This window comes from Papio anubis, chromosome 17 (assembly GCF_008728515.1).
Source record: "Papio anubis isolate 15944 chromosome 17, Panubis1.0, whole genome shotgun sequence".
Lineage (NCBI taxonomy): Eukaryota > Metazoa > Chordata > Mammalia > Primates > Cercopithecidae > Papio > Papio anubis.
The window spans coordinates 42,319,824-42,347,657 of record NC_044992.1 but is presented as its reverse complement, the minus strand read 5'-3'; the positions used below and the strand labels follow the sequence as shown (position 1 = coordinate 42,347,657).

General features: G+C 52.7%; 1 protein-coding gene across 2 annotated transcripts; it reads left to right on the top strand.

Annotated features, from left to right (window-relative positions):
• Positions 1-9,282: 9,282 nt before the first annotated feature.
• Positions 9,283-24,290, top strand: XYLT2 (xylosyltransferase 2). Of its 2 annotated transcripts, none has more exons than XM_021929001.2 (11): positions 9,283-9,520; positions 16,811-17,303; positions 17,587-17,762; positions 18,034-18,236; positions 18,683-18,763; positions 18,962-19,178; positions 19,266-19,442; positions 19,695-19,957; positions 20,217-20,412; positions 21,352-21,685; positions 23,116-24,290. In XM_021929001.2, exons 1-11 carry the CDS (start codon positions 9,386-9,388, stop codon positions 23,436-23,438), a joined length of 2,598 nt encoding a protein of 865 aa, XP_021784693.2. In that variant the 5' UTR covers positions 9,283-9,385; the 3' UTR covers positions 23,439-24,290. The 2 variants fall into 2 exon arrangements, with proteins under 2 accessions (XP_021784693.2, XP_031513419.1); XM_031657559.1 differs by having other exon boundaries at positions 9,347-9,520; positions 18,929-19,178.
• Positions 24,291-27,834: the final 3,544 nt, after the last annotated feature.

Genomic DNA, 27,834 nt, shown 5'->3' with positions numbered 1-27,834 from the left:
GTGCAGACCCAGAATTAGAGGATGGCTTGACCTAAGTCTTTGTTGTGAGACTGTTTTTGTTCTGCATCATTCCTAGGTCCACGGTTTGGGCTATAGCTCCTGAAATCTGGTCAGCTGCACTTTTTTATTTTTATTTATTTATTTTTTTTAAAGTCTCCTTCCACAAGCAGAGTAGCCTCACTCCAGTCTGTGGCTGCTGCCAGAGTCTGGTTCCATCCCCCATTCCCTGTGCAACATTTTAGCTCCCATTACCCCATAGGCCCTTGGCTTTGGTCCCACTCACCACTTTGCTTTCCAGTTTGTTCTCTTTCTGATACACTTAATGTTTATCCTGTTTTTAAGGCTGTATATATCTTATCAATGCCTTTAAAAACTTTATCTCTCATTGTTATGAATTTGGAGAATAGAGAGTGGGTCAAAGTATCAACTTTCCAACCTTCCTCTCATTATTTTGTTTATTAATTTTTTTTTAAACAGAATCTCACTCTGTTGCCCAGGCTGGACTGCAGCAGCATGATCTTGGCTCACTGCAACCTCCACTGCCCAGGTTCGATTCTCCTACCTCAGCCTCCTAAGTAGCTGGGATTACAGGCAAGTGCCACCATGCCCGGCTAATTTTTGAATTTTTAGTAGAGATGGGGTTTCACCATGTTGGCCAGGCTGGTCTCAAACGCCTGACCTCAAATGATCCACCCCCACTTGGCCTCCCAAAGTGCTGGGATTACAGGTGTGAGCCACCACGCCTGGCCTCATTAATGTTTCAGTCACTTGGAATGGAGTGGAGACAGAGTTTCTACTTCTCACAGTGGAAATATACTAGCCAATAGAATCTGGGGGTGAAAGAGCTGAGCACTGAGACTGCAACCGTGGGAGTCCAAGTAATGGGCACTTTGTCTAGACTCAGCAAGCAGGTCAAGGATGTGGATCAGAGGAGGAGTGAAAGCCCATATGGGCAACTTCTAATTATGGACCAGCTTCCTATAGTGACCCCATGTAGCAGTAAGATGATTTACAGGAGCAGAATGTTCCATCACCAGTGCTCTTCAGCTTGGGTGTGGAAGCTCAGTTCATATCCCCGTGTGAATTACACGTGCCCACCACAGGCTTTTTGGACAATTAGAGGACCAAAGAGGAAGCAAATATTGCATATGGGCTCTCAGCTGGCTAAACAGAAAAATGAGAGAAATGTGGACCTTTCATTTTTGGAACACTTCATACTGTTGACATACAATACAAATAAAGTAACTGCAAAAGAAAAATAAGAGAGATGCAGTGGAGTGTTTACATTTTTGTCTAGAATAACATTAATAATGACAATGTTGATTCTGTTAAATAAAAATTATAGGAGGCCATTGTTTTGGACTGAGCTCTTGCACTAGGCTCCAACAGACCAGACTAAAAATCAAAATGGATTCACTCATGCTGGGGTTCCAAATTGATATTTTGTCCTTTAATACTTCTGTTTTTTCCCCTATTGGTTATTGGTCCATTCAGAATTTTGTGGTTTTTTTTGGGCAGGAGATCGGGGGGATGGTCAAAAGTCAAAATTACAACAAACATAGTTTAAAGATCTTAATTGGCTTTATTTGTGATTCTAGAATCAGGCAACACTTCATCCATAAAATAGAAAAGTGTTCCAGGGAGTCCAGCAGAGGAGGTTGGGCTTACAGAGGGAGAAGGGCTGAAAAAAGCAGATGCAATGAGCAAAGAGCATCTTCATTAATTTTCTCTTTAGTAGCTGGGACTACAGGCGCCCGCCACCGCGCCCGGCTAATTTTTTGTATTTTTAGTAGAGACAGGGTTTCACTGTGGTCTCGATCTCCTGACCTTGTGATCCGCCCGCCTCGGCCTCCCAAAGTGCTGGGATTACAGGCGTGAGCCACCGCGCCCGGCCATTAATTTTCAAAGTTACTTTTTTGTGGTAAGGCAGGAACACAGAGACAGAACAATAGAATATAACTGATGAGTGAACATGAGGTTACTTCAGGCTACCTTTGTGCTGTAAGGATTAAAGCAGAAGGAACTTATGCCAATTAAAATTTTAAACTGGCCTGTTTGGGAAATTGGCCATTATTTCTCTCTCTTGATTTCTCACAAGGTCAGATAGTGACTCCATTTTGATTTTTAGTCTGGTCTGTTGGGGTCTAGCACAGGAAATTAGCCATATATATATATATATATATATATATATATATATCTCCACTGTTTTGTTTTTTTTTTTTTAGACAGGGTCTCCTTTTGTTGCCCAGGCTGGAGTGCAGTGGCACAATCATAGCTCACTACAGCCTCAACCTTCTGGGCTCAAGTGATCCTACTGCCTCAGCCTCCCTAGTAGCTAGGACTATAGGCATGCACCACCATGCCCGGCTAATTTTTTTTTATTTTCATAGAGACAGGATCTAACTATGTTGCCCAGGCTAGTCTCAAACTCCTAGGCTCAAGCGAGCCTCCTGCCTCAGTTTCCCAAAGTGCTGGGATTGCAGGTGAGAGTCACCATGCCTGGCCCTCCTATAATTTTTATTTAACAGAAGTTACCAAAGAATTAGCTCTCTAAAGGGCTGCTGTTAGATGCTTTTGCTAGCAAGACTTTTCAAATGCTTAAGGAATAGCAGTGTTTATTGTTACATAAATTAGTTCAAAAACAGAATTTAAAAAATGCTCCTCAACTTATGTTATAGACTGGAATAACTGATTCCCAAATCTACCAAAGCTTTAACAATGAGAAAAGAAAACCACACACTAGGGGTGTCTACAAGAGCCAGAAAATAACATAAATGGGTGCAGCTGATTGGGTATGAAATGAACGGAAAAGGTGGGAGCTGCAGGCACTGGTAAGTGTGCACCCCTTCTTCAGGAATTCAAACTCAAATGCTTCAAAATTCTGTGCTGGTCAAATAAACGAGTCCTACAAGTCACCTCGGATTTTGCAGCCTCTGGTATATCTCCATTACAAACACAGATGTAACGATTCTTAGGCCGGGCGTGGTGACTCAAGCCTGTAATCGCAGCACTTTGGGAGGTTGAGGTGGATCCCTTGAGCCCAGGAGTTCAAGACCAGCCTGTGCAACATAGTGAGACCCTGTCTCTACAAAAATTTTCTTAAAAATTAGCTGGGTATGGTGGCGCACCTGTGGTCTCAGCTTCTCAGGAAGCTGAGGCAGGAGGATCACTTGAGTCCAGGAGTTCAAGGTCACAGTGAGCTATAATCCTGCCGCTGTACTCCAGCCCAAGTGACACAGTGAGACCCTGTCTCAAAATAAATAAATAGATAAATAAATAAATAAGTAAATAAAGCCAGGTGCAGTGGCTCACAACTGTAATCCCAGCACTTTGAGAGGCCGAGGTGGGTGGATCATGAGGTCAGGAGATTGAGACCATCCTGGCTAACATGGTGAATCCCCATCTCTACTAAAAATAAAAAAATTAGCTGGGTGTGGTGGCACGTACCTGTAGTCCCAGCTACTCGGGAGGCTGAGGCAGAAGAATCGCTTGAACCCGGGAGGCAGAGGTTGCAGTGAGCCAAGATCGTGCCACTGCACTCCAGCCTGGCAACAGAGCGAGATTCCATCTCAAATAAATAAATAAATAAATAAATAAATAAATAAATAAAATATTAGTAAATCCAATTGAACTTATACTACAACTTAAAGAAAAAAAAAACAGCTACTAAAACCAAGTAACGTTCATTCTAGGGATGCAAAAATGTTTTAATATGTGGAAATTATTTTTTAAATACTTCATAATCTCAATACGTCATCCTAGAAAAACCCATATGATCCTTTCACTAGGTGTTAGAACTTTCTGACAAGCAGGGACCCAGGCATCCAGAGCTGGCGTGGGTGTGGGCTGGCAGAGGTTACCTGCAAAGGTAGCATCCAAAGGGAAAGCCAGGATCAGGGCTAGCAGACAGCCTAGTAAAGTGTCAATCAGAAGGAAGTGAATGGATAAGCAGGAAGCAGATAAAGGCCACGGGACAGAGCCCGAGGAGACGCTTAGAGGCACAGCCTGGAGGTTTTCCTGCAGGGACCTCCATGCCTGCTGGTGTTGGACCAAATTCAGACTCTAGCTGCTGCAAGTGCATTTGAAAACATTCAGCATACATGCCTTATAAAATAGCTCTAAAAGTGAAGACTATAAGAATCATTTCTTCACATGAGAAAGAATATATCATGCAGGCAACCCAATTACAACTAAAGACTGCTTTCCTATTCTGCTTTACGGAAAACAATTTTATCTTTTCAAGACTTTTTACAGTAAAAGAAAAAAGCACAATGGAACCTATCAGAGAACCCGAAGAGGAGACAGAGGGGAACAATGATTCTTGCATTTTATATGGTCAAATCAAAGCCAGTCTATGCATGCTATACCTCAATAACAAATTTGGGGTTTTATTTTTATTTATTTTTTAGAGACATCTTGCCATGTTGCCCAGGTTGGTCTCAAATTCCTGGGCTCAAGCGATCCTCCTATCTCAGCCTCCTGAGTAGCTGAGAATTACAGGCACCACAATAACCAGATAACAAATTTGTTAAAAAACAAAACAGGCTGGGCGCGGTGGCTCAAGCCTGTAATCCCAGCACTTTGGGAGGCTGAGACGGGTAGATCACAAAGTCAGGAGTTTGAGACCAGCCTGGCCAACATGGTGAAACCCTGTTTCTACTAAAACAAAAATAAGCCGGGCATGGTAGCAGGCACCTACAACCCCAGCTACTCAGGAGGCCAAGGCAGGAGAATTGCTTAAATCCAGGAGGCAGAGGTTGCAGTGAGCCGAGATTGTGCCACTGCACTCCAGTCTGGGTGGCAGAGTAAGACTCAAAAAAAAAAAAAAATCAGTGAAGGTGGGCCAGGCCCAGTGGCTCATGCCTGTAATCCCAGCACTTTGGGAAGCCAAGATGGCAGGATCTCTCGAGCCCAGGAGCTTGAGACCAGCCTGGGCAACATAGGGAGACCCCATCTCTACAAAAAATAAATGAAAAAAAAATCACGAGGCAGTCCCAGCTACTCAAGAGGTTGAGGTGGGCAGATTGCTGGAGCCGGGGAGGTCAAGGTTGCAGTGAGCCGTAATTGTGTCACTGCACTCCAGCCTGGGCAACAGAGTGAGATCCACACAAAACAAAACAAAAAAATAATAAAGGTCAAGTGCAGTGGCTCACACTTGTAATCTCAGCACTTCGGGAGGCCTAGGTGGGAGGACTGCTTGAGGTCAGGAGTTTGAGACCAGCCTGGGCAACACAGGGAGACTCTGTCTCTACAAAAATAACAAAAATAGTGTGGTGGCATGCGCCTGTAGTACCAGCTACTCAGGAGGCTGAGACAGGAGGATCACCTGAGCCCAGGAGTTCGAGGCTGCAATGAGCCCCATTGTGCCACTGTACTCCAGCCTTGGTGACACAGAAGGACCCTGCCTTAAAAATAATAATAATAAATAAAAAGTCTGAGTAGGTACTGATAGAATGACTGGTAATAAATGTTAAATAAGGACTCCCTACCCCCATTGCATATCATATACAAAAACAAATTCCAGCTGGATTAAAAACTTAAATGTTAAGAATGGAAAATAAAATTTATAGGAGAGAATACCTGAGACTATACACATCACAGAGAACTGAAGAGATTTACTAAACCCAAATGAGAAGCCATGAAAGAGAGGAGGAACATATTTGATTACAAAAAAGTTCAAAATTTTAGAATGGTCTTAAACACTCAAAGTGCAGTGAGTTGAGGGAAATTTTGAATAGATAAAAACTCTAAAAATTGATAAGACAAATAATATAACAGCAATAGATTAATTTGTGGAGAATGTGAAGAGGCACTTCCAGGTGAGCAAATCCAGTCAATAAACCAATTAACAGACACTGCCCAGTAGAGAACTGCAAACTAAAAAATAATAAGGCCACTCCTCATCTATCAGATTAGCAAACATCAAAAACAGAATAACACCTGCTGCTGGAAGAGATGCAGGAAAACAAAACCCTTAAATACTATTGCTGGAAACTTGAATTATCTTTGGGAAGCAATCTGACAATATCAAAATTAAAGATTCCCTTTTCCTCATTCCCGGGAAACTCTGCCATAGAAATAAAAGCATCAGCGCAGGCCAGGCGCGGTGGCTCACGCCTGTAATCCCAGTACTTTGGGAGGCCGAGGTGGGTGGATCACAAGGTCAGTAGTTGGAGACCGTCCTGGCTAACACAGTGAAACCCCATCTCTACTAAAAATACAAAAAATTAGCCGGGCGTGGTGGCAGGCGCCTGTAGTCCCAGCCACTCGGGAGGCTGAGGCAGGAGATGGCGTGAACCTGGGAAGTGGAGTTTGCAGTGAGCTAAGATCGTGCCACTGCACTCCAGTCTGGGCAACAGAGCAAAAAACTCCATCTCAGGAAAAAAAACAAAAACAAAAACAAAAACCAGCATCAGTGCATAGGGATAAGCATGGAAGCATGTTTATTAACAGCTATGTGGCAGTGGCAAAATCCCAGAAACCAAGTGAGTGTCTATTCAAGAAGGGAGTGGAATATTACGCAGCCATGAAAAAGAATGAGTGAGACCCATCCCATCCAATTTAGAGGAATTTCTGTTATGTAGTTACAGTTAAGGGAGAAAAGCAAGCAGCAGAGAAATGTATGGAATATGATTCAACTTTTAAAATATAACACCCTCAAAATTTAAATATAATGACTCCTTCCAAAAATTTAAAAAATAAACCTGTGTGTGTGTGAATTGTTAGGGAGAAATGTGGAAGGCAGGAAGTTGGGAAGAAACCAAGTGAGCCATGCCAGGCTGTTAACATAGAGGAGGAAGAGCGAGAAATACTTAAAAATAAGTTTCTGTATTTAAAAACCATGTGTGTGATGTGACCCCATCCATGCAAAATTATGTACACATAAAGAAATAGGTGAAACCGCCAGGCGCGGTGGCTTACGCCTGTAATCCCAGTACTTTGGGGGAGGCCACGGCGGGTGGGTCACGAGGTCAGGAGTTTGAGACCAGCCTGACCAATGTGGTTAAATACATCTCTACTAAAAACGCAAAAATTAGCCGGGTGTCATGGCACGTGCCTGTAATCCCAGCTACTCTGGAGGCTGAGGCAGGAGAATCGCTTGAACCTGAGAGACAGAGGTTGCAGTAAGCTGAGATTGTGCCACTGCACTCCATCCTGGGCGACAGAGCGAGACTCCATCTCAAAAAAAAAAAAAAAAAAAAAAACCCAAAACAAAACAAAAAGAGAAATGGGGGAAAGGATAGCCACCAAAATGTTAATGATGATTATCTTAAGGGGTGGGACTGTAGGTGACTTTTACTTTTTTTCTTTTTTTTTTTTTTTTTTTTTTTTTTGAGACGGAGTCTTGCTCTGTCGCCCAGGCTGGGGTGCAATGGCCAGATCTCAGCGCACTGCAAGCTCCACCTCCTGGGTTTACGCCATTCTCCTGCCTCAGCCTCCTGAGTAGCTGGGACTACAGGCGCCCGCCACCTTGCCCGGCTAGTTTTTTGTATTTTTTAGTAGAGATGGGGTTTCACCGTGTTAGCCAGGATGGTCTCGATCTCCTGACCTCGTGATCCACCCGTCTGGGCCTCCCAAAGTGCTGGGATTACAGGCTTGAGCCACCGCGCCCGGCCACTTTTTTTCTTATTTGTTTAGTGTTTACATGTTATATAATGGGTATTTGTTACTTATATAATCAGTGAAAAATAAAGCTATTTTCATTGTTGTGGGGGGAATTATTGGCAGGTAGAAGTCCCTAGAGGATCTGATTTAATGAGCACACAAGATCAATATTTAATTAACATATCAATTGCTGGCACGTCAACTGATGTTTTCCAAAATCTTTGAAGTGCAGGCTCTCTTAAGTAGCCAAACTGTCGTTGGAAACATTGTTTACAATTCTCCCATTTAACAAACGCGGAGGAACAGAATGATTACAAATGCTAAAGCACATAAGACGATTAAAGGAGGTTTATTTATGTACCATCAAATGCTTGTGTATCCTGTACACATCAGTTTAGAATTCTCTCATCAACCCAACCTTCTGGCAACTTCCAAACCCCTCCATCATTGCCTTCTAACTTTTCAAACTTTTTTTTTCTTTTTTGTAAGCCACTTCTCTTTCCAGACCTCTCTGTAGTGGTTCCTAAAGTCTTCCCTTTAAACCTTCTAACTTGTGTTTGCTATTTTTATGACTTCCTCCTCCCAGTGCCTGGCTTCCCCAGCTGGGGATTCACCTTGCTTTGGTGGTCACTCTTTTGCTCTTCTCGCCTTCCCTCTCTCCATGGGCCTGCCAGGCTCAGGGGAGGCCACAGGTGCTTAGACTTTGTCCAAAGTGGTGCTCATTGAACACGCTGGGTTCTCAAACAAATGTTAGGGCCAGCTGGTTAGACGGGAAGCTGGGCCTCGCCTGCTTGCTCTCTGCAACATTTCTTGAGCATTGCTGGGTGTCCAAAGCAGGGTGAGATCCCAGAGCAGTCACGACAGGATGTGTGATTGGTGCTCACTGCACAGTGCTGGGGACGCACAGGGAGGATGCCACTGATGGCGTAGGGGGTGGCGGTGGGGGTGGGGGGAAAGTTGCTAAGACTTGGCAGAGGGAGCAGCACGTGTCCAGGTCTACTGGTTCTCCAAGTTTGGTCCTAGAGCAAAGGCATCAGCATCACCTGGGAACTTGCTGAAAATTCTACTGTTTAGGCCCCACTACTGACCTACCAAAGCAGACACTCTGGGGGAGGGAGGAGGGACACCAAAAATCTGTTTTATCAAGACCTCCAAGAGACTCCGAGTAGTTTGAGAACCACGACTCTGGGAGCGGCCTGAGGATGCTTAGGATGAGCGCAGAGCAGAAAGGAGGATTCGTGAAGGCTCTCTGATGCCCGTCAAAGGGTTAGACTTTGACCCGCAGGTGCGGCCTCCAGGTTTTTAAGCAGAAGCCTGTGGCTCTCACACGCCCTCTTCCAAGGCGGGGTCTCTGGGAGCCCTGGCTTTCCCAGGGCCCCCGGGACAGAGAGCTTACCGGCGTGGGACTGAACTCGCCCACGACCCCCGATACCAGGCAAGAGAGGTTGTGCCGCAGACCCTCCACTCCCCAGCACCAGGCGCTCGCCGTCCAGGTGGAGGGGAGCACACGTGGGAGCCAGGGGCACCAGCGGAGACAAGAGCGCAGAAGGCAGGCGCTCAGGCCCACGCCCGCGGCTGCCGGGGAGGTAGGCGCTGCGAGCCCTGGCTCCACCCCTAGCCTGCGGGGCGCGGTGCTTTGGCCCCGCAGGCCCCGCCCCGGCGCGCGCCCGGCCCGCCTCCCCGGGCGTGCGGGCGGGGGGGAGACTCAGCCCCGCGCCCGTGCGCGCGCCCGCGGCCGGGTTGCAGGGCTGGGCGCGCGCCCCGCGTCCCGGGCAGGAAGATGGTGGCGAGCGCGCGAGTGCAGAAGCTGGTGCGGCGCTACAAGCTGGCGATTGCCACGGCGCTGGCCATCCTGCTGCTGCAGGGCCTGGTGGTGTGGAGCTTCAGCGGCCTGGAGGAGGACGAGGCGGGCGAGGTGCTCCGACAACCAGGCGGGCGGGCAGGCCGGGCGCGGGGGCGCGCGGGGTCCTGGCGGGGCTGCGGGCGGCCCCAGCCGGGGAAGTGGGGCACGGGCCGCGTGCGTGCGTGCAGGGCGCCGGCGGTCGCCTGGAGCGGAGCATCGGGCCCCCGGCGCTCCCTTACCCCGCAGGCCTAGGGAGCTGCGCTCGGGGACAGTGCGTGACCTGGAGACCCGGGCCCTGGTGCATTGGGGGCCGGGGCGGGAGGAGCAGGTCATGCTGGGGTGGTCTCCGGCCAAGGGACCGATGAAGGTCAGGCGCGGCGAGCGGGGCTGGGAGGCGGGGCTGGGCCCGAACCTGCTCGGAGGTGGGGAGCCCCAGGCCAAACTTTCTGAAGTTGGGAGGGGGCGGGGATGTGCGCGCCGTGGGCGGAGGAGTGGGGCCAAGGGACCCAGAGCGTCCTTCCCCAGCTGAGCCCAAGGGGGCAGCGGCCGGTGAGCAAGTGGAGCTCGGGGGTGGAATTCGGGCCTGGGACAAAGTGTATACCTGGGAACTGAAGGAACAAGGAGTGACCCCGAGGGAGAGAACTGGAGTCTTCCCGAGGTGTGGCTTCCTCAGCCAGAGGTTTGAAGAACCTGGATGGGTCTCCGGAGGGCAGGGGGAGGAGGAACTGAGCTGGTGAGTTGGCCTCAGGACCTTAGGGAATTAGGGAGGGGCCCTCTGGCTCTAAGGGAATGGGGACTGTAACAGTCCCAGCCGTAGAGCAGGGGCAACCAACAGCCGTCTCAGCCCCCAGGTCCCTGCCTCGAGGGTCTTTCTCCCTCTTCCCTGATGTGGTTTCAGCTGGAGGCTCAGACACCTCAGCGGTGTGGTGAGGAAGGGTCCATTGGGTCTGGGTTCATGCTGCGGAGATGGAGAGGACAGGCCACACCACAGTCCTAAGCTGTGGCCCAGAGGTCAGGGCCTCCCTGTCCCCAGCGCCTCTGTTCTGCTGCCTCCAGGGCTCCGGGTCAGAGACTCTGTCTGCTGCTGTCCTCGGGCAAGCCCCGATACCCACAACCCCTTACGGCATCTCACCAGCCTGGAAGGCCTGGTGTGGAGACAGAAGAGCTGCCCTTGCCTTTTTTTTGGAGAACCCAGAGGGTGGGATGGTGGTGGGGGCTGGAACAGAGTCACATGAGACCATAACTCCAAAAGGAGGTGGGGGCAGGGGCGGCTGGCTCCGTGACATCCGTGGGGATGTGGACCTACCAGTAGGACGAGCAAGTAGGAGAGTGTTTCGGGCCCAGTGTAAGAAGACTCTTTGGGCAGATGGGACATTCCAAGATGGAATGGGCTGCCAAGGCAGTTAGGGAGCCCTCTGACACTGGAATATGGGACCACTCTGGGCTACCGCCCCCATCCCCCACCACCTCCTCCTCCAGCTTACTGGCTGAATGAATAGGGGAATCCTGGATTGGAATGTTTGAAAAAGCTTGTGCGGTCCAGGCACCCATTGCTGCTTGGACCCCCTCAGCTGCTCCCTCACCTGACTCTGGGGTTGCCAGGCAGCATAACGGGGTGCATGGGAAGGTGAGTGCTGAAGCTGGACCGCCCACTTCACCACTCTCTTCCAGCTCTGACCCTAAGGAGACCATCAGCAAATCACTTTGCCTCCTCCCTTATCCTCATCAGTATGCCTCCTCAAGATGGGGATAATATTGGCACCTCCTGTGTTGGGCGATTATAAAGATTAAGTGAAAATGATGCCTGTGAAGCACTTGCAGGAGTTCCTGGCACACGCTCAGCTGTCAGTAAATAAATAACTCTTATTATCCCAGCACTGTGCATTGGGAATACGATTCATTCATTCATTCATTCATTCCATAAATAGGTATGAAGTCCTACTTTGTACCTGACCCTGTGCTAACACTGGGGATACAAAAATAAAATAGATGAGGTCTCTGCCCTCATGGACAGGTAATCTACAGGAAGAAACAGACAGTGAAAAGGAACTCAATAGAATTACAAAGGGGTTGGGTTAGATCAGGGGGCCGGGAAAGGCTTCTCAGAGGAAGAGATGGGCAGGAGAGTTCAGGCAGAAGGCCTGAGGAGAATGGGCTTAGCTGGGCACCCTTGAGGAATGGACAGGAGGGTGTGGTGCTTTCCCTGGAAGAAGGTTCCATCCTGTGCGGCTGAAAGGACCACAGCAAGGGGTAAGGGTTTTATTCTGAGTGCAGCGGGAGAGCACCGAAGGGGTTTAAGCAGCACAGGATTCAGTGTGCATTTAAGACGTGCACTCTGCCCATCTGTGGAGAGGCTGTGAATCCCAGGGATGGTCACTAACCTCCAGAGAGCCGCTCGATAGTTTCCAAAGCTTTCACAAACACCATCTCACCACTTGTTTTAAATGCAGCCTGAGAAGTCAAAGGAGGTGGGGATGGGGGGAGCATTTCTGTGTTCACTCTCTGTGACTCAGAGAAAGATTCTAAGGTGGGGCTGCAGAGCCAGGAAGTGGCAGAGGATTTTAATTGCCTCCTTGGAGGAGAGGAAGGAGCCTCTGAGGCCAGAATGCATCCAGGCCAGAGGTCAGAGGACCATTCCCCACCCTGTCATCAGAAGGGCTCCCGGCCTCAGGGCTGCTGGGGGCAGCCTGTGAGGGGCACAAGGCTGGGGCTGTGATGATGCTATTTGGACATGCCTGGAAGGGACGGAGGTGGGGGCTAACTGCCCACCAGGGCCTCTCTGATCCCTCACTGCTGCCTCCTCGTCCCCCAGCCTCCTCTGGGATTGTCCTTCTCAGGGTCAGCCAGCTCCCACTGCAGTGCAGGGACCAACATGCCCATCTCCTCCCACATCCTGGCCCCCACCACAGCCAACCTGGCCCCGTGCCTCATGCCCTACCCTCCTGACCAGCTTCCTGACTCACTGATACTGGCTTCCACTCGGAGAGCCTACAGCTGTCTGCCATCTCTATCCACCTAAGCTTGGGAATGTCTTTCTCTGCTTGCTGTGTGGCCAGGTCACATGTCACCAGGCTGATACACACTCAGCCCGGTGGGGCTGCATTTACCTTTCCTAGGGATTCCCCAGCCTGTGGCGCCCTCCCCAGTGTGGGTACAGAATAGGGTCTGCTGCCTCTTCTTGCAGGTATCTCTTCTCGGATGGGAATGGCTGCCCCCAGCTCCCACTGGCCATCTTTAAGAGATCAGAGGGCAACCAAGCACTGTGGCTCATGCCTGTGATCCCAGCACTTTAGGAGGCCAAGGTGGGAGAAGCGCTTGAGCCCAGGAGTTCGAGACCAGCTTGGATAACGAGACTGCATCTCTATTAAAATAAATAAAATCAAAAGATCAGAAGGCTGCTGGGTGCTAGGCACAGAGGGCATGGGTGTAGGGATGGGGCTCTGGCCTGAAGGTGACTGTCATCCTGACAGCGTGAGGTTCCTGATGTGCTCAGAAGGCCTGAGGAGAATGGTAGTGGGTACGGTGTGCAGGGGTTGGGGGAAGCCCTTGGGGAGGTGAGGAGCACAGAGAACCCAACCCAGCTGAGTCCAAGATGTTGAGGATCTTGGGCCTCTCTTGACTTCACGTTTGACTATTTCCTTCTCCCATCTGAGTAATCATAATGATAAAGATGGCAGCATTGGGCTGGGTATGGTGGCTCATGCCTGTAATCCCAGTACTTTGGGAGGCTGAGGCGAGCAGATCACTTGAGGTCACGAGTTCGAGACTAGCCTGGCCAATATGGTGAAGCCCAGTATTAACTAAAAACACAAAAAGTTGCCGGGCATGGTGGCACACGCCTGTAATCCCAGCTGCCTGGGAGGCTGAGGCACGAAAATTGCTTGAACCCAGGAGGTGAAGGTTGCAGTGAGCTGAGATCATGCCACTGCATTCCAGTCTGGGCGACAGAGCGAGACTGTGTCTCAAAAAAAAAAAAAAAAGTAGCAGTACTTACTGAATGCTGTGCCTATGCCAAAAGCTTTGCATTCATTCATTCATTCATTCAACAAATACTAAGGCCAGGCACAGTGGCTCAGGCCTGTAATCCCAGCACTTTGGGAGGCCGAGGTTGGTGGATCACTTGAGATCAGGAGTTCAAGACCAGCCTAGCCAACATGGTGAAACCCTGTCTCTACTAAAAATACAAAAAATTAGCCGGGCATGGTGGTGCGCACCTGTAATCCCAGCTACATGGGAGGCTGAGGCAGGAGAATCACTTGAACCCAGGAGGCGGAGGTTGGAGTGAGCTGAGATTGCACCACTGCACTCCAGCCTGGGCAATGAGAGCAAGACTGTCTCAAAAAATCAAACACTTACTGAGTATGTACTACAGCCAGACACTCTCCTAGGCGCTAGGACTATGTCAGTACATATAGCAAAAAGCCCTGCCCTTGGGGAACTTACAATCTCCTGAGGAGAAAGACAAATTAAAAAAAAAAAAATCAAAACAGTGTAAATAAATAGTAGGGTGAGAGGAAATATTGTGCTATGGGAAAAAGAGGAGGAGGGAGGGCTGGCACTGTAAATCCAGTGGTCAGGATGGCCCTACTGAGAAGATGGCATCTGAACAAAGAATTGAAGGAGGCAAGGAATGAGCAGTGGGACTATCTGGGTGAGGGTGTGCCAGGCACAGGGGATAGTGGGTGCAAGGGCTGGAGCCAGGAGTGCCAGGGGGGATGAGGGGATGCAGAGAAAGCCACTGTGGCTGCAGGAGAGTGAGCATGACAAATTCCCAGATGAGGTCAGAGAGGCCTGGGTGGAGAAGGGGGCATCCAGAGAGCTCACGGAGCCTCTGTAGGCTCCTGTGAGGGCCTTGGTTTTTATCCTAAGAGGGGCCACTGGAGGTTTGGAGCAGGGGAGTGGTGAAATGGGATTTTAAGAGTTGTAACAGAAACACCGGCTGCTATTATGAGAATGGAATTTAGGGGAACAAGAGTAGGAGCTGGAAGACTAGGGAATCCAGGCAGGGATAGTGAGGGAGGTGTTGAGAAGGGATCGGATTCCAGATATATTCTGAAGGGATTTAGTGATGGAGTGGATGTGGGGTGTAAGGGAAAGAGAGTCAAAGATGACTCCTGACTGGACGCGGTGGCTCACATCTGTAATCCTAGCACTTTGGGAGGCCAAGGCAGGTGGATCTGAGGTCAGGAGTTCGAGACCAGCCTGGCCAACTTGGCGAAACCCCGTCTCTATTAAAAATACAAAAATTAGCCAGGCGTGGTGGCATGTGCCTGTAGTCCCAGATACTCAGGAGGCTGAGGCAGGAGAATCGCTTGAACCCAGGAGGCAGAGGTTGCAGTGAGCCAAGATTGTACCACTGCACTGCAGCCTGGGCAACAGAGTAAGACTCTGTTTCAAAACAAAAAATTGATTCCCAAAAGTTTTTGGCCTGAGTATCTTGAAGGATGGAGATGTCATTAACTGAGATGGGGAAGATGAAGTAGGAGCAGGTTGGGGATGAAGAGCGGGAGGTACTTTTGGGCTTGTGGCCTTGAGAGGTCTATCAAGCTCCCAGGTGAGATGTCAAGGAAGCTGGTAGTTAAATGCCTGAAGGTTCAAGGGAGCTATCCAGGCCAGAGAGATCAATCTGGGGGTGGGGATGGAGTTTAGAAACCCAGAGACTGAAGATCACTTAGGAAGTGAAGGTGCTAGGACAGGAAGGGCCCCCAGATGTGCCCTGGGAGACAAGGAAGCACCAAGAAGACGATAAGGAGTGGCAGTGGAAAGAGGAGAAAAGCCAGGTGGGTATCCTGGAAAGCAAATGCGGAGGCCGCTTCAAGCAAGACAGAGTGGTCCATTAAGGTCTTGGCTGCTGAAAGGCCAAGAAAGAAGAGGACTTAGTCTTGGAGAGCTTGTGAGCATGGAGGGGAAGGCTGGTGGGAGAGGGTTTATGAGGCTGGAGACGGCTCTCCCTAGCTGCAGTGTCTCATGCTCATTTGTTATTCCTCTTTACAGCTAAGGGAGCATGCTCAGAGAAGTTAGGGAACTGCTGGTGAGTTGGCAGAGCTAGGCCCAGAGCCCTGGAGACTCTAGAGTGTTCACCCGGTGGCCCCTGTTCCTCCGTCCATTCTGCGTCTCATCCACCAGACACCAGCTAGGTGTCTGTGTGTGCCAGCTGCTCTGCTGGGCCCTGGGGAGATGGAGCTGACATGTCTCTTGTCAAGGAGTTCACTACTAGAGGAACATCCAGGGCCTTGGAGCTCAGCCCATTCCACTGCAGGGCAAATGGAATGGCTGCATGCCAGGGGCCTTGGAGCTGGATCTGAAAGGATGGATGGGATTTGATCAGGCAGGGCAGGTAGGATGGAGGAACGGAGGAGGAGGTGGCTGGACATGCTGTTCAGTCACCACCAGGCCATCTAGGGAAGTGCCTGGATTTGAGGAGAGGCAGCAGGTACCAGAGCACTTAGAGCCAGGAAGCAGGGGCGGGGCAGCGGTAGCGGTGCCCTGCTGCACGTGCAGCGAGGTGACAGCCTCCAGCTGCAGGCACCTTCAGGCCCTGCCTCAGCTTTCCAGCCACGGACTGAGTGTGGAGGTGTCAGGGCTCACCAGCTCCAGGCAGTACATGTGCTGGAGTTTTCCCGGGAGCCAGCCAGGACTTCCTCGAGGCTGTGCTGGAGAGAGAAGCTCTTCTTGCCCCTCTCCTTGCATGGTCATCTCCTTTGTGGTCCAAAGCCTTTCCCTGCCAGCCCCTGCCCTATCGCTCACGGGGGTACCCGCAGTGAATCTCACGCACTCTGACTCTCTCTTGATCTGCTTCCTAAAGGACCCAAGCAGTATTGGGGTCTCAGACTTCACCTCCGTCATCCCCCATCGGCACTCCTCCTTCACTGTGAAATGGCCTCAGTCTTCCCACATGGAAATGCTTTGGATTCATCTGGAAGTTAGAGTCTCCTGAAGACCACTGTCTCCTCCCAGCCCTCGGTGGGAGTGCTGGGTCTTCGGTGGACATTTGTACCCTCAGTGGGGTCTTTGCACCCTTCCCTTGGGACACGTGGATATTTATTTTAACATCTGCTGAAAAAGAAAGTGGTATCTGAGTCCAGAACAGAAAACCAAGCACAGTGCCATGTAATCTGAGAGCCAGTGGGGGACAGGGGTGTTGGTATGATGGAGGGAGGACCAGTGCTCCCTCGGTGGCTGGCTAGGGAGGCGCTCCCGCGGTGGTGCTGATTGTGTGGAGTCCTTAGGTGAAAAGCACTTCTGTGGGTAAAAAGTGAGCAGGAATGTCTAGGTCTGAGGGTGCCCCCAACCAAGATGGAACTCAAGGAGCAGGAGGAGGTGAGGGGCTGCCCCAGTGATGTGTCTGCATATCTTTTACAGAAAGGAAGACAGAGGAAGCCACGGCCACTGGACCCTGGCGAGGGTTCCAAGGACACAGACAGTTCAGCAGGACGACGGGGCAGCGCAGGCAGAAGGCATGGGCGCTGGCGGGGCCGTGCTGAGAGCCCAGGAGTGCCCGTGGCCAAGGTGGTACGGGCAGTAACCAGCCGGCAGAGGGCCAGCCGGCGGGTCCCACCTGCCCCACCCCCAGAGGCCCCAGGCCGCCAGAACCTGAGTGGGGCAGCAGCTGGGGAGGCGCTGGTAGGGGCAGCCGGCTTCCCACCACACGGAGATACAGGGAGCGTGGAGGGCGCCCCCCAGCCTACGGACAACAGCTTCACCCCCAAGTGCGAGATCGTGGGCAAGGACGCGCTGTCTGCACTGGCCCGGGCCAGCACCAAGCAGTGCCAGCAGGAGATCGCCAATGTGGTGTGCCTGCACCAGGCTGGGAGCCTCATGCCCAAGGCTGTGCCCCGGCACTGTCAGCTGACTGGTGAGGGACAGGGGTGCTCCAGCCCTTCCCAGGCTGGGGCAGGGAGGTGGCATGGCCCGGATCCACACTCCCATCTCTCTGAGGAAGAAAGAGCCAAAGGGGGCCTACCTCCCTGTCTAAGTCTTCATCCAGTTACTTACTAAGTGGCAGGGCCAGAGTGAGGACCCAGGAGCATGGGGCTCCAAGTCTAGGCTTCTTTGGAAGGCAGGCAGCTCCCTCTTCCCATCTCACCCTGACCCTGTGACCCTGGGGGGCCTCGCCAACGCCTGTCCTCTGCTCTCAGGGAAGATGAGCCCCGGCATCCAGTGGGATGAGAGCCGAGCCCAGCAGCCTGTGGATGGCCCCCCAGTGCGAATCGCCTATATGCTGGTGGTTCACGGCCGCGCCATCCGCCAGCTGAAGCGTCTCCTCAAGGCCGTCTATCACGAGCAGCACTTCTTTTACATCCATGTGGACAAGGTATTGTGGTGGGGAGAGGCCAAGGGGTCTGGGGTGAGCAGAGCAGAAACAGAAGGTTGCCGACAGACAGGGTCTCTGACCTGGCCCAGGTAGCCTAGAGAGAGAAACTGAGGCCCTGAACAGGGGGGTGGCAGCACGAGCCAGCTCAGCTGCTTAGGGGCTGGAGCCCTGCCCTGTGCTTTCCCTGTCATGTGTCCCTTCACTCTGTCCTGGGGTGGGAGTGGAGATGGCGATAACACTGGGGGCTAGCTGAGTGTCTCCTCCCCACCAGCGTTCCGACTACCTGCACCGGGAGGTGGTGGAGCTGGCCCAGCGCTATGATAATGTGCGGGTGACGCCCTGGCGCATGGTCACCATCTGGGGCGGGGCCAGCCTCCTGAGGATGTACCTGCGGAGCATGCGGGACCTGCTAGAGGTGCCTGGCTGGGCCTGGGACTTCTTCATCAACCTCAGTGCCACTGACTACCCAACCAGGTGTGGGGATGGGGCTCTGAGTCCTCTGGATGGGAGGGGATGCCTGTCTGGGCACCTGGGGTTGCAGGGCCTTGGTGGACCTTCTCTGCCCCATAAGCCTAACTCTGGGATCCGCCCTGCTCAGACATGGGCCCCTGGGCCCCAGCCATGTTTTAGGGGAGGGGTTGGTGTAAGATGAACTGAGAGTTGAGCATGATAGGAGATGGGGAGGAGGAGGAGGAGCCAGAGGTCTGTACCTGGTGTGCTGGATCAGACAGCAAGGGGCAGAGGAAGGATGGGGTGGTCTTCCTCAGGGGCCTCTGGTGCTCACCACCCCAGACATCAGCCAGGGGTAGGGCACATGGCCAGACAGCAGTCAGGGAGAGAGAAAAGCCAGAAGGTCTGCTCTGTGCCAGTGACTGCACAACTCTCTCACTTGGCTGCCTGTCACCCCATTCCTTCACCAGGACCAATGAGGAACTGGTGGCATTCCTATCCAAGAACCGGGACAAGAATTTCCTCAAGTCACATGGCCGGGACAACTCCAGGTGAGGGGGTGGGAAGGAGGCCCTGGCCCCAGGGTCTTGTCCCAACACCCCCAACACAGTTGGGCTCAGTGGCTCCAGTCCTGGGTTTCAAAGTCTCCACACCAGTCACAGGTTGAGGAGTGTTGGTTGCCAGGCAGATGAAAGAGCTTAGACCCCACCCTGCAGGATCCCCAGCCATGGCCTCTCTGCCGCCGGCAGGTTCATCAAGAAACAGGGCCTGGACCGGCTCTTCCATGAGTGTGACTCGCACATGTGGCGCCTGGGTGAGCGGCAGATCCCGGCAGGCATCGTGGTGGATGGCGGTTCTGACTGGTTTGTGCTGACACGCAGCTTTGTGGAGTATGTGGTGTACACAGATGACCTGCTTGTGGCCCAGCTACGCCAGTTCTACACATACACACTGCTCCCAGCAGAGGTGGGTGGCCCAGCAGGCATGAAGGCTGGGGAGGGCATGGGTTGGGCTGCCTGCAGCTCACCTTCCACCCTCCCTTGCTGCTTGAAGTCCTTCTTCCACACGGTGCTGGAGAACAGCCTGGCCTGTGAGACCCTCGTGGACAACAATCTGCGGGTCACCAACTGGAACCGCAAGCTGGGCTGCAAGTGCCAGTACAAGCACATCGTGGACTGGTGCGGCTGCTCCCCCAACGACTTCAAGCCACAGGACTTCCTCCGGCTGCAGGTGCTTGCCCGAGGCCCCAAGGCTGCCCCTGGCTAGGTCTTCTCCCCTGGCTTTTCACCAGGAGAACAGCAGGGTGGGCCAGTCAGAAAATCTGGGGGGCCTCGGCCTGGAGCAGCCCTCAGGGCTCTGGGACTACAACAGCAGCAGGAAAAGCCGCAGGAGGCTGAGCTCTAGGCAGTGCTGAGGGGTTGGCCCTGCCATGCCCCCTGGGGCTTCCAGAGCCCTTCACCCTCCTTGCCTCTCCTGCTCTAGCAAGTCTCCAGACCCACCTTCTTCGCCCGGAAGTTCGAGTCGACTGTGAACCAGGAGGTGCTGGAAATCCTGGACTTCCACCTGTACGGCAGCTATCCCTCCGGCACGCCAGCCCTCAAGGCCTACTGGGAGAGCACCTACGACATGGCGGATGGCCCCAGTGGGCTCAGTGATGTCATGCTCACCGCTTACACGGCCTTCGCCCGCCTCAGCCTGCACCATGCCGCCACTGCTGCACCCCCACTGGGCACCCCACTCTGCAGGTAAGACCCCCTTCTGACATACAGCAGGCACTTGGGGTGTGGTGCCCTAGGGGGAGGCCAACCAGAGAGTGACGTCCCCTGCCCACAACAAGGCCCCAGTCTGAGGCAGGGAAAAATGCAAATACCGAAAACAAGGCTAGAGCCAGGCATGCAGGTGCTGTGGGGGTGAGATCTGGGGGAAGGAAGTGCCTGGGGAGGGGACTCCAGGCCAAGTCAGGTGTGCTGATGGCATCTCCCTTTCTCCCTGCTGGCACCTTAGGTTTGAGCCCAGGGACTTGCCGTCCAGCGTGCACCTGTATTTCTATGACGACCATTTCCAGGGCTACCTGGTGACGCAGGCGGTGCAGCCCTCAGCCCAGGGGCCGGCAGAGACGCTTGAGATGTGGCTGATGCCCCAGGGGTCGCTGAAGCTGTTGGGGCGCAGTGACCAGGCCAGCCGGCTCCAGAGTCTGGAGGTGGGACAGGTCTCCCCATCCCCTTGCTTTCTCCCAACCCCTAGCCAGACTTGGGGTAGTGGGAAGAGACCAAGGGAGACAGACACCAAGGGAGGGGTAAAGTTTTTTTTCCCAGTCATGGCAGGCATGGTGATGCCCCTATGCAGACATCCTGTGTCAGCCCCCAGCCTGTGCACACTGAGGAGCACTTCCTGGTTGGGTATGCAGAGGACATTCAGGGAGCAGGGAGGGAATTATCATTTCCACTACAACACAAGCCCAATCTTCCAGACTACAGCGATTTCTCCTAGAGGGGCAGGGACATTAGAATTGGGCCATGAAAGTACGCTTCTAAGTGGCTCCTCATCGCCTTTTTTTTTGTTTTGTTTTTTTGAGACAGTCTTGCTCTGTCACAGTGGTGCGATCTTGGCTCACTGCACCTCTGCCTCCCAGGTTCAAGCGATTCTCCTACCTTAGCCTCCCGAGTAGCTGGGACTATAGGCGCGCGCCATCACGCCCAGCTATTTTTTTTTTGTATTTTTAGTAGAGACAGGGTTTCACCTGACCTCGTTATCCACCTGCCTCGACCTCCCAAAATGCTGAGATTACAGGCGTGAGCCACCACGCCCGGCCCCTCCTTATTGTCTATTTCTTAGAGACTTTGCCTTCATGTGGGAATGGTCTCTGGGTGGGACTTTGAACCTCATCCCTGCCGTATGGTCCCCAATAACGGCGACTGACCTCCACTGCCTAGCAGTCAGAATGGAAGCCTAGAACGAATCTCAGAGCTAGGAGAGATATTGAAGATCTCCTAGTCTGACCCCTTCATTTTGCAGATGGGGAAACTGAGACCCAGAAAAAGACAGTGACTGGCCTGAGATTACACAGTGAGAGGCAGCCTCAGAGGAGGGAGAAGGACCTTTCCCCCACACTCCTGCCCAGCTGCCTCTCTCTTTACAGGTTGGCACTGACTGGGACCCCAAAGAGCGTCTTTTCCGGAACTTTGGGGGGTTATTGGGGCCGCTGGACGAGCCTGTGGCCGTGCAGCGCTGGGTCCGGGGCCCCAACCTCACAGCCACAGTGGTCTGGATCGACCCAACCTATGTGGTGGCCACATCTTATGACATCACAGTAGATACGGAGACCGAGGTCACGCAATACAAGCCCCCACTGAGCCGGCCCCTGCGGCCAGGGTCCTGGACTGTTCGACTCCTTCAGTTCTGGGAACCGCTGGGTGAGACTCGCTTCCTTGTGCTGCCCTTGACCTTCAACCACAAACTACCTCTCAGGAAAGGTAAGACTGCAGTTCTCAAATGAGGCCCAGAAGCCAGACAGAATAGGACTCGCCAGAGAGGTGACCCCAAGAAGCCAACCATCAGAGCTGATTCCCATCCCTAGAGTAAGGGAAGCATGGAAAGGCTGAGGCCTTGATCTTCTTTCCTGTAGTGTGCAGGGTCCTGCACTGCAGTGTGGTGGAAAGGGGAGCTTTACAGTCATGCACACTTGGTTTGGAACATAACTCTGACGGGTTCATTGGCCTTTTGTCCTTGGAAGTTACTTGGCCTTCCTGGGCCTCAGTCTTAGCACGTGAAGCAGGAATAGTACACCTATCAGGGACCTTGTGGTACATGCGACACAAATCCACTCAACCGAGCTTGAGTTAAAAAGGGGAGAAGACTGGAAGAATGCAGAGGTCTCCTTCACAAAGCTAGGAAATGTCTCAGGCCTTACTGTGAACCAGAGGTGCTTTCTCCATCTCTCTGGGGCCATCTTGCTCCTCATCCTGTCGTGTCTCTATGCATCGACCTCAGACTCTGGCTCCCCATCCATGGCATCTCAGTGCAACAGACACTGACCAGGGACTTTCAGTTCCCAGGTTCCACATTCTTGGGACAGAAAATCTGACTGGCTGTCCCAGTCCACTCTCTGGCCAGGTGGGCAGGGTCATGTGGCTCTCTGCCCACTTGGCTGAGGCTAAAGGAGTAGGCTCTGAACAGAGACAAAGGCTGGGCAAATTTCCTGCAAGGAAGGGCCTAGTACAAGTAACTCCCCTGGAAGATATGAGGGATGAGCCTCTGGAGGGAAAGTGGCCAGTATGCAGGAGGTGATAATTGTAGGTGTTTCTTTCTCCCACCCCGTCCTATCACAAGAAGGTGGGTAAGAGGTGGGGTACCCTAGAGGAGGAGGGGGTGCTGGTGGGGCTGCAGCAGATCCAGGATCCAGGGCAGGCAAGCTGTGTCCCCCACACACCTGGACCTCCCAGTCAAGCAAAGAATGGCAGCAATGCACAGCAGGTAGGGACAGGGGCTGCGCCTCAAGGACAAAGTCAGAGAAGGTGCTCTAAGCTGAGGGGACAGAGCTGGCCAGTGTCTGTGCATGAAGGGCTGAAGTGCCCGAATACAGGCTTTTGAGGGCTCCGGGAGCCCCCGATGATGGTCAGGAAAGGGTGTGGGACACAAACCAGACTGTTCCCTTCTTTCCTAAAGTGCCTTGAACCCACTGCTTTATTGCATCCTAAAGTTGGGAGTCTAGAGCTTACTGCCTTGATTTTATAAAACTCAGTTTTATAGGCACAGAAAGTCCCTTGGATTAGCCCAAGGTCACTCAGCAAGCTGTGACTCAGAAGTAGGGCTGTGACAGGAACTGAGGTACCCAACTCCTGGGTCTGGCCTCCACAGAGTCTGTGTGTGGGGGGGGTGCTTACTGCCTGCTCTGCACCCACAGATGATGCCAGCTGGCTGCATGCGGGACCCCCCCACAATGAGTACATGGAGCAGAGTTTCCAGGGCCTGAGTAGCATCCTGAACCTGCCTCAGCCGGAGCTCGCAGAGGAGGCTGCCCAGCGGCACACACAGCTCACAGGCCCTGCACTCGAGGCCTGGACAGACAGGGAACTGAGCAGCTTCTGGTCTGTGGCCGGACTGTGTGCCATAGGCCCCTCTGCTTGCCCCTCCCTGGAGCCCTGCAGACTGACCAGCTGGAGCTCTCTGTCCCCTGACCCCAAATCAGAGCTGGGACCTGTCAAAGCAGACGGGCGACTCAGGTAGCAGGGCCCCAGCCAGTACCCGTGGAGAACCCGGGGAATTGCACCTTACAGACAATGGAGGGGTGTCCCCTCCCACAGGCAAGAACCAGAGGCCCAGGCTGCACACCCATTCAGCCATCAAGAACCCACACAGATGACAGGGTGGACACAGTATGAACTACTGCTGATGTCTCTGCTGGGGATCAGAGGGCTGGCGGGAACGTGAGAAGGGTGCCAGCAGCATTCCACACCCAGCTCTTCCTTGCCTTCCTCTCTAGTTTTTTTTTTTTTTTTTTTTTTTTTTTTTTTAACTTAAAAAGGAAAATGGGTGGTGGGGGGAGAAACTAGAACAGAAGATGTGCAATAGGGCTCAGAGCAGCCCCAGGAAGTGGGCCATGTCTGTGGGGAGCAGCGGCCTGCCAAGCCCACCTGCTATTGTTCTGGATGAGGCTGGGCCTGCCTCACTCTCCAGGGCCTCATCCCCCAGCGTGGGCCTGTGGTGCTCGTGGCTGAGGCTCCACGAGGGTGCAAGTGCCCTGCCAGGCTCTAAGGCCTGAAGAATAGGTGATATGGGGGGCACTGCAGAGCTGGGCTCTAGCAGGACAGTTATTTTGTAGCCAGGGGACCCTGGAAGTGGGGTGGGGCTGGCTCCAGGGCTTTCCAGCATACCCTGCCCCTGGATGGGAAAGGCAGGGTCAGGGCCCACTGAGAGCCATGCAGAGTTTCCCAGGTGAGCACTGGAAGTGTGAGGTCACACGAGCAGCGTGGGAAGAAGACTCTGTCAAGACTCTCAGAAGAACCTGGAGTAATTGTGCCTGAAGCTCAGCGTGAAGTCTGAAATATGCAACAGAAGAAATATATCTCTATCTCTCTACTCTGGGCTCTGTGTTTTTCCTCCTGGGTGTCAGGAAGCCATCACCATTCATTGGGTCTTCTCCAGAAGTCTTAGCTGGTAGCCTTGAGAAGGTAAAGATCTCATTCCCTCAGATGGAGAACACTTTAGAATACACCCAAGAGGGACTCAAGAACTCATCTAGCCTGGGTGCAGGGGTTCACGCCTGTAATCCCAACACTGGGAGGCTGAGGCAGGAAGATTGCTTCAGCCCAGGAGTTTGGGACCAGCCTGGGCAACACAGTGAGACCTCGTCTCTATGAAAAAAAATTTTTTTAATTAGCCAGGCGTGGTGGCGCACATCTGTAGTCACAGCTACTCAGGAGGCTGAAGCAGGAGGTTGAAGCTGCAGTAAGCCAGAATTGTACCACTGCACTCCAGCCTGGGTGATAGAGTCTCAAAAAACAAACATCTAATCCAACTCCTTTTTTCTGAGGGGTAAACAGGCCCAGAGAGGCTCGAAGACTTCTTCTTTGCCACCCAGCAGGCCAGGGGACCAGCAGGACCTGAGCTTAGTTTGAGAGCCCTGACCCAGCACTTCCACCCCCACCACCGGGCCAGGCTGCAGCAGATGCTGGTTCCTCTATCCTTGGCCTTAGCAGGGCCCATCCTAGAAGCCTGGCCCTGCCACGCGGGGTACCTTCAACAGAGGCAATCCCAGCCATGGCCTGGTGGTTATGATTGGGGCGCTTTTCTTTTAGGGGCAGGAACAGCAGCAGCCTAGGTCCCTGGTCACTGTCCTAGGACCCATGTTGAAAAGGGTTGTCCATCCTCCCTCCCTTTCCCAAGCCTCCTCTCCCCCTCCCACTCTCCTACCGATGTCAGCCAGGGCTTGGTATCAGTCTTTCACACCTTACTTAATGTGGGAGCAAGGGTGAAGGTTTCTAGACCTCTAAAGTCACCCTATCAGCCAGCCACACTGATCTCAGCTCAGGTTGGGGAACAAATTCCCGCCCAGGCTGCCACATGTCAAGTTCTCCTAGTTGCCAGGAGGGGGCAGTGCTGACAACCAACTGATAACAGCATTGGGGTTTTTGTCGGCTGATCATGCCTGCAGTATCTCAATCCTTACAGCTCTTAGGCATTTTTATTATCGTCATTTAGCAGATCAGAAAACTGAGGCTGTGAAATGACGAGCCCAAAGTCACAGCTAACTATTAGATGATGGCAGCAGCCTTCAGAAAGAGGCAGGAAGCCTCCAGAGCCACTCAGTCACTACACTCTCCTGCTCACATAAGAGCCTGGCCGGGCAGGTAAGTAGGAAGGAACTAATGGCAAGAATTCAAAGGAAAGAGTGCTTAGGTTCGGAGGCTAAGATTATTCATTTTCTTCTGGCTCCTATTTTAGTGAACATCTGAAGCTATACCCTGGTTCTCTAGAATGTTGGGGTTTTTGTTTCCCAGTATCAACTCTCAGGTCAATAAAGAGGAAAAATTAACAACTAGGTTCAGCATTTTAGGCACGGGCAGTAAATATTAGAACACTTAGACTTTGCTGCCCAAGAGCTCACAAACTAGCCGGTGGGTTTAACCTGGGCTATGGCTGTGCTGTGTTAGGCTAGCAGAACAGTTTTCAAAGTAGTAGTAGTATTTTTAGAGACAGGGTCTGGCTCTGTTGTTCAGGCACGATCATGATCATAGCTCACTGTAGCCTTGACCTCCTGAGCTCAAGCGATCCTCCTAAGTAGCTAGGGCCACAGGTGTGCACCACCATGCCTGGCTTTTTCTTTCTTTCTTTTTTTTTTTTTTTTTTTTGGTAGAACAGGGGTCTCTCTCATGTTGCCCAGGCTAGTCTCAAACTCCTGGCCTCAAGCAATCCTCCTGCTCCAACCTCCCAAAGCATTGGGATGACAGGCATCAGCCACTACTCCTGGCCTCAAAGTACTATTTAAAAAAAAAAAAAAAAAAAAAACCTTAGGTAGGACATGCACTTGCTGCATCCCTGTCCTTCACCATATTAGATCAGGTCGTAGTTAGCCATTATTGTCACCTGCTGTAAACATTTTGAGTTTACATTCTCCAACTCAAGTGAGTTGTGATCCTGACAGAGGATTCTGATTTAATGGGTCTGAGGTGGCAACCCACAATGGTATGCTTTTAAAGCTTCTCAGGCCTTTCTAACAAGCAGGCAGGCAGAACCAGGGAAGCGTAGCCCCACTCCTGCTGCTCTGGCAGGCCTGTCTTGGCCCCACTGAGTTCGAAGCACTGCAGGACCCAGGACCAGGCCCCAGGACTCCTCCTGAGAGGTTCAGAGGGCAGGCTTGGGGGTGGAGGCACTCCTCTCCCATTCTCTCCCCTGTTCAGGTCACTGAGGTGAGTGGGAGCCCAGCTTTGCTGCCCAAGTTCCTAGCAGACAGTGTTCTCTACCCCCCCACCTTTCTGTAGGGTTAGGTCAGCCTGGAGGCTTGGGTTTTTTGAGGTTTTGAAATCCACTCCAGGCTGGGCCCCTGGGTTCAAATTCAGGATTTGGGCCAGGCAGGACACAGAGTGGGGGTAGGGAGCGGGTGCAGGCAGGCTGGGCACCCAGAGCTACACAATAACTGCTTTGGAGGGAGGAGAAGAGCCTGGACAGAGGCTTTTGTATTTCATGGCCTGGCGTACCCGGTTTCCAGGGCAACCATGGACACCACGGTTCTGTTAGAGGTGGAAGCCAAGACCAGAAGACAGCCAATTGACATTCAGAGCCCAGTTACCTGGGCCAATGGGAAGTGGAGGTGGGCAGTGGAGCTGGGAGGGATCTGGAACTGAGAAGTGCGGAGATCTGAGCGAGTTGGAGTCCCACTGGCTGTCAGGTTCAGCAGAAGCAGGGCCTGTTCCTCCCAACCCCTGCTCTGAAGGTTGTAGCGGGACCCTCATAGATGCCAGGCCTACAGAGGCAGGAGAGGCCGAGAGCCTGGAAAACTGCTTACAGATGCCCCTGCTCTGAATGAAGCTGTTCTTCCAAGCCAGGGTTCCCAGGGAGGGGTGTGGCACCTGGGGGGAGGGTCAGCCCTGTGGCCCTGCTGGCTGTCCTCAAGGCTGATGCCCTTTCCTGGCATCCCCTGCCACTGCTTCTCCGTGTGCAGACATCACCATGGACAACAGCCTCCTAGCCATAGTCATGGCCACCGGTGAGTACCTACTGCCATTCCGTGTCCCAGGGGTGGGGCAGAGGCACCGTAGGCAAAGCCCAGCTTCTTCATCTATAGGGTCACCTCAAGCAACAGCCCTCCCCAGCTAAGACTTGAGAAGTATGCTGTGCACGGCTGGCCTTTGATCCCTCTGGTCCCTTCCCTGTGCCAGGTCCTATGATGCCACAATCTTTGGTAATGAGAGGAGCTGGGCACCAGGGGCTGTTGAGCTGGGCTCTTGGGTCCTCTCCTGCCTCCTCAGATCCACTGTTTCTCAGGGTATCTGCTCCATCCCCTCCCTTTGTGTCTCTGTAAAATCTCCCTTACACACATCACCCCCTGGGCTGCAGGCAGGGAAGGGACAGGGCTACTCTGCTCCCCCTCACAAATCTCTGCCCCAAGGACTTGATGCTGTAG

Coding starts and splice junctions, on each gene's coding strand:
- XYLT2 (XM_031657559.1), top strand. CDS start 9,386: ATGGTGGCGAGCGCGCGAGTGCAGAAGCTGGTGCGGCGCTACAAGCTG. Junction 9,521..16,810: donor AGGAGGACGAGGCGGGCGAG/GTGCTCCGACAA, acceptor TATCTTTTACAG/AAAGGAAGACAGAGGAAGCC. Junction 20,413..21,351: donor GCCGGCTCCAGAGTCTGGAG/GTGGGACAGGTC, acceptor CTCTCTTTACAG/GTTGGCACTGACTGGGACCC.